At 45.8% G+C, this 12,284-nt stretch overlaps 1 protein-coding gene across 2 annotated transcripts in view; it reads right to left on the bottom strand.

Moving 5' to 3' along the window:
- kntc1 (kinetochore associated 1) overlaps positions 1-12,284 on the bottom strand; it is a 223,963-nt gene that overhangs the window by 192,840 nt on the left and 18,839 nt on the right. For both annotated transcript variants that reach the window (XM_038790065.1, XM_038790073.1), the window contains exon 6: positions 11,152-11,229. In XM_038790065.1, coding sequence (XP_038645993.1) covers positions 11,152-11,229 — 78 coding nt within the window. The remainder of the gene's footprint in view (positions 1-11,151; positions 11,230-12,284) is intronic.

The raw sequence follows: 12,284 nt of genomic DNA, 5'->3' as shown, positions 1-12,284 counted from the left end.
TATTTATCTGGACTATACACAGAACAATACTTTTCACTGCATCTCAGTACACGTGACAATAAACCCAAATCCCAATCCTCAACAGAGAGAAATGTGTGTTTCAGGCAAGTGAGGTCCACAACTCATAGAAGACAAGGTAATGGCCATAAAAGGAACTCCAACATCAAGAAACACAATGGAACTGTATGTGGTTCTTACGCCTCATTAATTATTTTGGGAAATCTATGCCTAATCTAGCCATTTTGCTGGCACCCCAACATGCACTGTTAAAAAAAAAAATTGGAAACGGTCGTGGCAAACACTACAATATTTAAGCTTTTGCAAAGGTGAAGAAGCAACATATTCATCAAACATAGTGGCAAAGCTATGCCATGTCGTTCGAAGCAGCAGAGTACAAGGGCAATCAACAGACGACATGAAATTAAAACCTTTCCTCACAAAACACCAAGTGCTAAGTACGGAATACGGCATTATCCCAAGGGGAACCCAAGTGATCGTCCCATGTCCAGGTTAGTGCCTGATATTACAGGAGCTACAGAACATCCACCCAGGAGTCTCAAAAACAAAGATGCTCATAAGGAGCTACGCCAGATGGCCCGGACTCGACGTGGGCATTGAGAAGATGGTACCTAACTTGTCAAGACAATCCAGGTAACAGGTGGAGGCCCGCCCAGTTGGGACTCGTTAACTCAGCACTTTAAATCCTGACCCGAATCTGGAGTGGCAGTGGTGGTAGCCCTGGGCTGGGGCTATATTGTACTTTACGGAAATATTGCTATTTTGAAAACAAAATTTTATCTCAAAACAAATCTACAATAGTCAATTCAAAGGACGCATCAAAGGGGCAGCAGGGTAGCATGGTGGTTAGCATAAATGCTTCACAGCTCCAGGGTCCCAGGTTCGATTCCCGGCTGGGTCACTGTCTGTGTGGCGTCTGCACGTCCTCCCCCTGTGTGCATGGGTTTCCTCCGGGTGCTCCGGTTTCCTCCCACAGTCCAAAGATGTGCGGGTTAGGTGGATTGGCCATGCTAAATTGCCCGTAGTGTCCTAATAAAAGTAAGGTTAAGGGGGGGGATTGTTGGGTTACGGGTATAGGGTGGATGAGTAGGGTGATCATTGTTCGGCACAACATTGAGGGCCGAAGAGCCTGTTCTGTGCTGTACTGTTCTATGTTCTATGTTCTATGACTCGGCATATTTTGCTTTAAATTTTATTTGCATATCAATGAGAAACAGAATTGAGTTAATTTTTTTATGGTGTTCGATAAACCTTTTCAGTTTAGCAATGAATACTACATCAGAGTGAAAAGTATTTGCCTTCAGAATGCCGCATACATTTTTTCCATGTTCGTTGCTCACAAATTAATTTCAATCTCTCTCATCCAACTTTGCCCTGACAAGAACTCTAAGGAAGCTCTGGCCAAAGCTTTACGGCTATCTGCTTGAAGTATAGCTCAAGTTCCATTCCTATCTATAAAAATGCAGCAAGTGCATCACAAAAATAGATTTTCTTCCCACCCTGCAGACCCCCCCCCCCCCCAGTTCTGTTCTCATTGACTTGCTACCCTGTTGTGATTTCATTCACATCTTCTACCATGAATGAGATGAAATGAAATGAAATGAAATTCGCTTTATTGTCACGAGTAGGCTTCAATGAAGTTACTGTGAAGCCTACTCATGACAATAAGTCTCTCAACCAAGTCACTCAACCATGTTGAATGCCTATCTGACATCAAATAATAATGACCACAATTTCCATAGCATAGAACCCCTCCAATGCAGGAGATCGTTCAGCCCATCGAATCTGCACCAACCCTATGAAAGAGAACCCGACCTAGGCCCACTCTATTCCCCTATCCTCATAACCCCATGTAACCTGCACATCTTTAGACACTAAGGGGTAATATAGCATGGCTAATCCACCTAACCTGCACAGTTTTGGACTTTGGGAGGAAACAGGAGTACCCGGGGGAAACATATGCAGACATTGGCTGTTGCGGGGGAAATTTGCATCAGTGCATTGAGGTCACTGTATCCAGAAGGTGTACCTGAGCAAGACACCCTCCGTGTTCAAGTGAAGGCAAGCATCCAGCAGAGGGCAGCAGAGCGGAGCTGCTGATTGGCTGTTGTGGGGAATATTTGCATTAGTGGATTGCAGTTACTGTATCCAGAAGGTGGTTTGTGGAGGAGCTGTTGTCAAGTGACAGTTAAACCACAAACACTTCTTCAGTGTTCCCCTCCCTACGTCCTCCGCTAACCAAAAAAAAAATCAATCACTGTAAGGATCCCAGCCGAGGAAAGATCAAGAGGGAGACTCAAGGGCAGGTAGAAGTAGAAAGAAGTTGAACTGTGACGTCACAGCCAGCAGGTAAGTGATTGGCTGGTGACTGGTAAGTAGTTTGTCTTTTCCCTGAGGTGTGTTGATAAGGTAAGGTTTTTCTATTTCTATTTTTTTTATATCGTGTGCTTGGTAACAATTTTTCTTTTTTTCCCTTTTTCATTTATCTATTATTTGATATTATAGTTGGACTAAGTTAAGCTTCAGCTTAAAAATGGCAGGAGATCTCAGACCCGTGTTATGCTCCTCTTGCTCAATGTGCGAGCTCAGGGACGTGGCTGATGTCCCTAACTCTTTCACGTGCGTGAATAGTGTCCAGCTACAGATCTTGTTAGCCCGCATGATGGCTCTGGAGCTGCGGATGGACTCACTTTGGAGCATCCGCAATGCTGAGGTCGTGGATAGCACATTTAGCGAATTGGTCACACCACAGATTAAGATTGCTGAGGGACAAAGGGAATGGGTGACCAAAAGGCAGAGGAAAAAGCAGGAAGGCAGTGCAGGTGTCCCCTGCGGTCATCTCCCTCCAAAACAGGTATACCGTTTTGGATACTGATGGGGGAGATGGCTCACCAGGGGAAGGCAGCAGTAGCCAGGTTCATGGCACCGTGGCTGGCTCTGCTGTACAGAATGGCGGGAAAAAAAAAGAGTAGAAGGCTATAGTCATAGGGGATTCAATTGTAAGGGGAGTAGATAGGCGGTACTGTGGTCGAAAACGAGACTCCCAAATGGTATGTTGCCTCCCAGGTCCACAGGTCAGGGATGTCTCAGATCTGCTGCAGAACATTCTGAAGGGGGAGGATGAACAGCCAGTTGTCGTGGTGCATATAGGCACCAATGATATAGGTAAAAAACAGGATGAGGTCTACAATCAGAATTTAGGGAGTTCGGAGCCAAGTTAAAAAGTCGGACCTCAGGAGGTAGTAATCTCAGGATTGCTACCAATGCGAAGTGGTAGTCAGAGTAGAAATGAAAAAATAGGCAGGATGAATGCGTGGCTTGAGAGATGGTGCAGGAGGGAGGGGTTCAGATTTTTGCGACATTGGGGCCGGTTCTGGGGGAGGTGGGACTACTACAAATTGGACGGTCTACACCTGGGCCGGACTGGAGCCAATGTCCTTGGGGGTGCTTTTGCTAACGCTGTTGGGGAGGGTTTAAACTAATGTGGCAGGGGGGCTGGGAACCAAATGAGGAGGTTAATGAACAGTAAGGAGGTAGTAACTAACGCCTGTAAGGAACTAGATCATGAAGTCAGCGTGACTAAGGGGAAGAGTAGACAGGGAGCAGATGATGAACGCAAAGGGACTGGTGGTCTGAGGTGCATTTGTTTCAATGCAAGTGTAGTAGGTAAGGCAGATGAATTTAGGGCTTGGATTAGTACCTGGGAGTATGATAGTGAGAAGCCTTACAACACCAAGTTAAAGTCCAACATGTTTGTTTCAAACACTAGCTTTCGGAGCACTGCTCCTTCCTCAGGTGCAGCAGTGCTCCGAAAGCGAGTGTTTGAAACAAACATGTTGGACTTTAACCTGGTGTTGTAAGACTTCTTACTGTGCTCACCCCAGTCCAACGCCGGCATCTCCACATCATGGGAGTATGATGTTATTGCTATTACTGAGACTTGGTTGAGGGAAGGGCATGATTGGCAACTAAATATCCCAGGATATTGATGCTTCAGGCAGGATAGAGAGGGAGGTAAAAGGGGTGGAGGAGTTGCATTATTGGTCAGAGAGGATATCACAGCTGTGCTGAAGGAGGGCACTATGGAGGACTCGAGCAGTGAGGTGATATGGGCAGAGCTCAGAAATAGGAAGGGTGCGATAACAATGTTGGGGCTGTACTACAGACCTCCCAACAGCGAGCGTGAGATAGAGGTGCAAATATGTAAACAGATTATGGAAAGATGTAGGAGCAACAGGGTGGTGGTGATAGGAGATTTTAATTTTCCCAACATTGACTGGGATACACTTAGTGTTAGAGGTCCAGATGGAGCAGAATTTGTAAGGAGCATCTAGAGCAGTATGTAAATAGTCCAACTCGGGAAAGGGCCATACTGGACCTGGTGTTGGGGAATGAGCCCAGCCAGGTGGTTGTAGGTTAAGTAGGGGATTACTTTGGGAATAGTGATCACAATTCTTTAAGTTTTAGAATACTCATGGACAAAGACGAGAGTGATCCTAAAGGAAGAGTGCTAAATTGGGGGAAGGCCAACTATACAAAATTCGGCAGGAGCTGGGAATGTGGATCGGGAGCAGCAATTGAAGGTAAATCCAAATTTGATATGTGGGAGGCTTTTAAAGAGAGAGGTTGATTAGAGTGCAGGACAGACATGTCCCTGTGAAAGTGAGGGACAGAAATGGCAAGATTAGGGAACCATCGATGACAGGTGAAATTGTGAGACTAGCTAAGAGGAAAAAGGAAGCATACATAAAGTCTAAGCGACTGAAGACAGGCGAAGCTTTGGAAGAATATCGGGAATGTAGGACCAATCTGAAACGAGGAATCAAGAGGGCTAAAAGGGGTCATGAAATATCTTTAGCAAACAGGTTTAAGGAAAATCCCAAAGCTTTTTATTCATATATAAGGAGCAAGAGGGTAACTAGAGAAAGGGTTGGCCCACTCGAGGACAAAAGGAGGAAAGTTATGCGTGGAGTCAGAGAAAATGGGTGAGATTCTTAACGAGTACTTTGCATCGGTATTCACCGAGGAGAGGGACATGACGGATGTTGAGGTTAGGGATAGATGTTTGATTATTCTAGGTGAAGACAGCACAAGGAGGGAGGATGTGTTGGGTATTCTAAAAGGCATCAAGGTGGACAAGTCCCCAGGTCTGGATGGGATCTATCCCAGGTTACTGATGGAAGTGAGAGAGGAAATAGCTGGGGCCTCAACAGATATCTTTGCAGCATCCTTGAACACGGGTGAGGTACCGGAGGACTGGAGAATTGCTAATGTTGTCCCCTTCTTTAAGAAGGGTAGCTGGGATAATTTAGATAATTATAGACCAGTGAGCCTGACATCAGTGGTAGGGAAGCTGCTGGAGAAGTTACTGAGGGATAGGATCTATTCCCATTTGGAAGAAAATGGACTTATCAATGATAGGCATCATGGTTTTGTGCAGGGAAGGTCATGTCTTACCAACTTAATAGAATTCTTTGAGGAAGTGACAAAGTTGATTGATGAGGGAAGGGCTGTAGATGTCATATACATGGACTTCAGTAAGGCATTTGATAAGGTTCCCCATGGTAGGCTGATGGAGAAAGTGAAGTCTCATGGGGTCCAGGGTGTACTAGCTAAATGGATAAAGAACTGGCTGGGCAACAGGAGACAGAGTAGTAGTGGAAGGGAGTTTCTCAAAATGGAGAACTGTGACCAGTGGTGTACCACAGGGATCCGTGCTGGGACCACTGTTGTTTGTGATATACATAAATGATCTGGAGGACGGTATAGGTAGTCTGGTTAGCAAGTTTGCAGATGACACTTAAGATTGGTGGAGTAGCAGATAGTGAAGGGGACTGTCAGAGAATACAGCAAAATATAGATAGATTGGAGAGTTGGGCGGAGAAATGGCAGATGGAGTTCAATCCGGGCAAATGCGAAGTGATGCATTTTGGAAGATCCAATTCAAGAGCGAACTATATGGTGAATGAAAAAGACCTTGGGAAAATTGATGTACAGAGAGATCTGGTTGTTCAGGTCCATTGTACCCTGAAGGTGGCTGCGCAGGTCGATAGAGTGGCCAAGAAGGCATACGGCATGCTTTCCTTCATCGGAAGGGGTATTGAGTACAAGAGTTGGCAGGTCATGTTACAGTTGTATAAGACTTTGGTTGGGCCACATTTGGAATACTGCGTACAGTTCTGGTCGCCACATTACCAAAAGGATGTGGATGCTTTGGAGAAGGTGCAGAGGAGGTCACCAGGATGTTGCCTGGTATGGAGAGCGCTAGCTAAGAAGAGAGGTTGAGTAGATTAGGATTATTTTCATTAGAAAGGAGGTTGAGGGGGGACCTCATTGACGTCTACAAAATCATGAGAGGTGGATAGCAAGAAGCTTTTTCCCCCCCCAGAGTGGGGGACTCAATTACTAGGGGTCACGAGTTCAAGGTGAGGGGGGAAAAATATAAGGGAGATATGCGTGGGAAGTTATTTACGCAGAGGGTGGTAGGTGCCTGGAACGCAATGCTGGCAGAGGTGGTAGAGGCGGGCACGATAGTGTCATTTAAGGTGTATCTAGACAGATACATGAATGGGCAGGGAGCAGAGGGATACAGATCCTTAGAAAATAGGCCACAGTTTTAAATAGAGAATCTGGATCGGCGCAGGGTTGGAGGGCCGAAGGGCCTGTTCCTGTGCTGTAATTTTTCTTTATTCTTTATGGCGAGAACGTGCAAACTCCACACAGTCACCCAGGATCGGAATTGAACCTGGGCCCTGGCACTGCAATGCTAACCACTGTACCACCATGCCGCCAATTTAATACTGGCAAGAATGAAGTCACTGCCCAATTTTTAATGTCAACAGCCTTGTCAAACCACATTTCAGCAACAGTTTTCATCCTTTATTCTACCTGTTTCTCCACCGACTCGTCCACTGATTATCCAACGTCCAGTATTTGATGACCAGAATTTTTTTTTTTTTTTTTTTATATTTTTATTCTCCTCCTTTTTCACATTTTCTCCCGAATTTACACCCACCAACAATAACAATAATCAGCAACAAATATGTCAATTCCCATATCAATAACAACGATCCCATCCTCCCACAAATCCCCAATCATCAGCCCGCATGTTTACATAAACAAATGACAAAAAGGAATCAGGGATTACCCATAGTCACCCTTAATACACACAGCCCCCCTCTCCCCCCCCGCCACAAACTGATGTTATCCGGTTCTTTAAAGTGAATAATGAATAATGCCCATGACTTGTAGAACCCCTCCATCCTTCCCCTCAGTTCAAACTTAACCTTCTCAAGGGTCAAGTATTCCAACAGGTCCCCCCGCCACGCCAGGGCACAGGGTGGAGAGGCTGCTCTCCATCCCATCAGGATCTGCCTCCGGGAGATCAACGAGGCGAAGGCTACAACATCTGCCTCCGCACCCGTTTCCAACCCTGGCTGGTCCGACACCCTGAATATGGCCTCCCAGGGACCCGAATCCAGTTTCACGTGCACCACCTTGGAAATTACCCTTAAAACCTCCTTTCAGTAATCCTCTAGCTTTGGACAGGACCGAAACATATGAACTTTGCCCAATTTTTAATTTCTCAACAGCCTGGTTAAACCACATTTCAGCAAAGTATTTCATCCTTTATTCTACCTGTTTCTCCACTGACTCGTCCACTGATTATCCAACGTCCAGTATTTGGTGAGCAGAATTTTTATTTATTTTTTTTTAATGTTTTTATTCTCCTTTTTCACATTTTCTCCCATGGGGCTGGTTTAGCACAGGGATAAAGAGCTGGCTCTTAAAGCAGACCTTGGCAGGCCAGCAGAACCGTTCAATTCTCGTACCAGCCTACCCAAACAGGCGGCGGAATGTGGCGACTTAGGGGCTTTTCATAGTAACTTCATTTGAAGCCTACCTGTGACAATAAGCGATTTTCATTCATTTCATTTCTTTTACTCTCTGGAACACCTCACACCAGACCCCCTCCTCTATAATCTCTCCCTCCTCTTCCTCCCACTTTGCTTTGATCCCTTCCAGTGGTGCCTTATCCTCTTCCAAAATAGCTCCATACACCGCTGACACTACCCGCTTCTCCAGCCCCCTTGTCGTCAGCACCTCCTCCAGCAATGTGGAAGTTGGTTCTTCCAGGAAGCAATATCTCCTTTTTGGAAAAATCTTGAACCCGCATGTATCTAAACATTTCCCCCTGCTCCAGCCCATATTTCGCTTCCAGCTCCTTCAGCCCTGCAAATCGACCCCTAAGAAACAAATCTTTCAGTGTCTTAATCCCCTTCTCCTCCCATTTCCGAAAATTTCCATCCCACCTCCCTGGCTCAAATCTGTGGCTCCCCCGAATCAGCATTTCCCTTGACCCTGCCCCCAACCCAAAGTGTTGGCGAAACTGCCTCCAGATTGTCAATGAAGCTATTATTACCAGACTCCCTGAGTACTTCCCCGTGGCTATCGGGAGCGGTGCTGTTGCTAGTGCTTTCAGTCCTGACCCCCTGCACAAACTCTCCTCCATTCTGACCCACTGGGAATCAATTCCTCTGACCCAGCTCCACACCTTCTCCACATTCGCCACATGGTAGTAGTACATCAGGTTCGGAAGACCCAAACCCCCTGCCTGCCTTCCTCTCTGTAGCAGCACCTTTCTCACTCTGGCCACCTTCCCTCTCCTTCTGAATGAGGTCATCCTTCCCTCAATCTCTCTGCAAAAAGCCTTTGGCAGGAAAATCGGTAGGTATTGAAAAATAAACAGAAATAGTGGCAACACATTCATTTTAACCGCCTGTACCCGACCCGACAGTGACAGAGGGAGACCATCCCACCTTGCCAGATCGGCTTTCACTCTCCCCACCAAACTAGTGACGTTGTACCTGCGAAGCCTCCCCCACTCCCGGGCAACCTGCACCCCCAAATACCTAAAGTGAGTCCCTGCCCTACGGAATGGCAGCCCCCCCCCCCCGGCCGAGACACCACAAAATACTCACTTGTCCAGAATCAGCTTGTACCCCAAGAAAGACCCAAATACTCGCAGTGGCTCCAATATTCACTCTATCGACACACAGCAGCAAGTCGTCGGCATACAAGGACACCCTATGCTCTATTCCCCCTTTGCACTATTCCTTTCCATGCTCCCGAACTTCTTAATGCGATGGCCAACAGCTCAATCGCCAGTGCACACATGCAGGGGGTACATAGGACATCCCTGCCTAGTCCCACATTGGAGAGAGAAGTATCTAGAGCTGATATTGTTTGTGCGGACACTCGCCTTCGGCTCCTTATATATTAGCTTTACCCAGTTCACCAATCTTGGTCCAATCCCAAACCGCTCCAGAACTGCCATCAAGTATCCTCATTCTACTCGGTCAAACGCCTTCTCGGCGTCCAATGCCACAACCACCTGTTTCCTTCCCTTCCGGCGGTGCCATAACGACATTCAAAACCCTCCTAATGTTCGAAAAAAGCTGCCTCCCTCTCACGAACCCCGGCTGATCATCACCTATCACCTTCGGGAGGTACTCCTCTCCCCTACCCGCCAGTACCTTCGCCAATACTTTTACGTCCACATTCAGAAGCGATATGGGCCTATACGACCCACACTCCGTCGGATCCTTATCTTTTTTTAAGCAACAGTGAAATCGATGCCTGCCCCAAGGTTTGTGGCAACACTCCCTTCCCTATCGCCTCTTCAAATATCCCCACATCAGGGGTGACAGCTTATCTTTGAATTTTTTATAATATTCCACCGGAAACCCATCCAGCCCTGCCACCTTCCCCGACTGCATCCTCCCAATCACTTCCTTTATCTCCTGCTCCACTATTGCTTCTTCTAATGTAGCCCTGTCCCACTCCCCTAGCCTCGGGTTCTCCGAACCCATCTAGAAATTCCTGTACCTCACAGAATTTCCCCAGGTGTCTCTGACCTGTACAACCTCTCATAAAATTCCTCATAAACCTTGTGAATCAGATCCGGAGCCACCACCAACTTCCCTGCCCTATCCCTCACCTGAAGAATTTCCCTTGTCGCTGCTTCACTCCGGAGCTGACCTGCAAACATACACCCCACCTTATCTCCATGTTCATAAACTGCATCCCATGCTCGTCTCAGTTGGCGCACCGCCTTCCAGTAGACAGTCGGTCGAAGCTCGCCTGTAGTTCCTTCTATTCCAGCTTTTGATGAGCAGAATTAACTTACAATTTAGTATAAAGACTGAAGCCATCGTTTTCAGTCGCCTCTATTCCCTAGTCACCAACTCCATCCCTTTCCATGGATACAGTCAGAGATTAAGCCAGTCTGTTTGCAACCTTGGTGTCACATTTGATTAATTTATGCCATCACCAAGACTGCCCATTTCCAAATCCATAACACCACCTGTTTGTACTCCCATCTGAGCTCATCCACTGCTGAAACCCTCTTCCACATCTTTGTTATCTTCATACTCAATTATTGTAACACACTCTTGGCTGGTCTCCCAAATTTCACCCTTTGTTAAAGTTGAGGTCAAAAATCTGTTGCCCATGTCATAACTCACAGCAAGTCCCATTCCCCAATAACCTATACTCATTGATTCATTGACCTACTTTGTCTTTGTACTTGTCATGCAATGGCTTGATTTTAAAATTTTTATCTTTGTTTTTTTAAATTGGTCATGACCTTTCCCCTCTCTATCTCTAATGTACTCAAACCCCACAAACCTCCAAGAAATCCTCTAATTCTGACCTCCAGTGTATCTCCAATTTTAATTATGCCATCATTAATGGTCATGCCATCAGCTGCCTAGATCCCAAGCTCTAGATTATTCTTCTTACAACCTCTCTACTTAGTTTTCCCTCTGAAGATACACCTTCAACCCTACCTCCCCGACCTAACATGTCCTTCTGAGGCTTGGTATCCTACTTTTGTTTTATAATGCTCCTGTGAAGCAAATTGGGACACTTTGGTTTGTTAACAGGTGCTATATAAATACAAGTGGTTCTTGTTGTTTCCTTTGGTCCTCCAAATTTAGCCTTATATGCATTACTTCCACCACTATGCACCACCATTAGTGGCGGAATCTTTTCCCAAAATGTTTGCACCTCTTCTCACTCTCCCCATTTTTCTGTTCCTTTCCAAATATAAAGTAAATCCTTTTTCTTTACCTTGTTGAAGTCTGGCAAGCTGAAGACATGAAATCCAGAAGAAACCAGTGCTAGTTAGCAAGACCATATAGTAGGTGCCTAAAATAAAAATAAAAAAGGATTACAGCAGTGAAATGTCACTGGATAGATCAAGAACCATCATCCTAAACAGACATTCATGATTCAATTGCTCTTAGGAGATAGCTGTCTGTTACAGTTTCACGACTGAAGCAAGTTTGAAAGGGGAAAGAAAGACAACTGAGAAAGAAACTGATGGCATATCCTCATCACTACTGCCTGCAGAAATGAAGCAAAGAGAGAAGAGAGCAGACAGATATAAATTACTCAAAGCCAGATTTAGGAAGGAGCATTTATCAGATAAAGATTTAACACTAAACTATATTAATGAATTACGGAAAGTAGCCAAAAGCTTAGTCAGAAGAGTAGATCTTCAGGAGTTTCTTTAAGAGACGATCGTGGGAGGGAGATTACATAGAACAGTACAGCACAGAACAGGCCCTTCGGCCCTCGATGTTGTGCCGAACAATGATCACCCTACTTAAACCCACGTAACCCGTATACCCGTAACCCAACAATCCCCCCATTAACCTTACACTATGGGCAATTTAGCATGGCCAATCCACCTAACCCGCACATCTTTGGACTGTGGGAGGAAACCGGAGCACCCGGAGGAAACCCACGCACACACGGGGAGGACGTGCAGACTCCGCACAGACAGTGACCCAGCCGGGAATCGAACCTGGGACCCTGGAGCTGTGAAGCATTGATGCTAACCACCATGCTACCGTGAGGCCTTGCCGAGATGGCAAGGTTTAGGGAGGGAAATTCCAGAGCCTCAGGATTAGCTGACTGCATGCCATTAATAACAAAGCAATGACAGTCAGGAACGTCCAACAACTCAGAATTGGCAGAACTTGCAAGCTTTCTTTTAAAACCATTAAAAAAAGGCAATTACTTATTCCTTAGTGACAATTTCATTGAGAAAAGCATTGATCTGTCATTTGGAGACTTATTACATTAAACTAAAACAGAGAATTGTATCCCTGCTCTGGATTTTGTGCCCTTGATGGAGTGAATTATCCAACACTATCTCGTCTGTCATTAAACAGATTTTAAAGATTATCCCCTCGAAG

This window comes from Scyliorhinus canicula, chromosome 1, assembly GCF_902713615.1.
Source record: "Scyliorhinus canicula chromosome 1, sScyCan1.1, whole genome shotgun sequence".
Lineage (NCBI taxonomy): Eukaryota > Metazoa > Chordata > Chondrichthyes > Carcharhiniformes > Scyliorhinidae > Scyliorhinus > Scyliorhinus canicula.
This window is presented reverse-complemented; position numbering and strand designations above follow the sequence as displayed.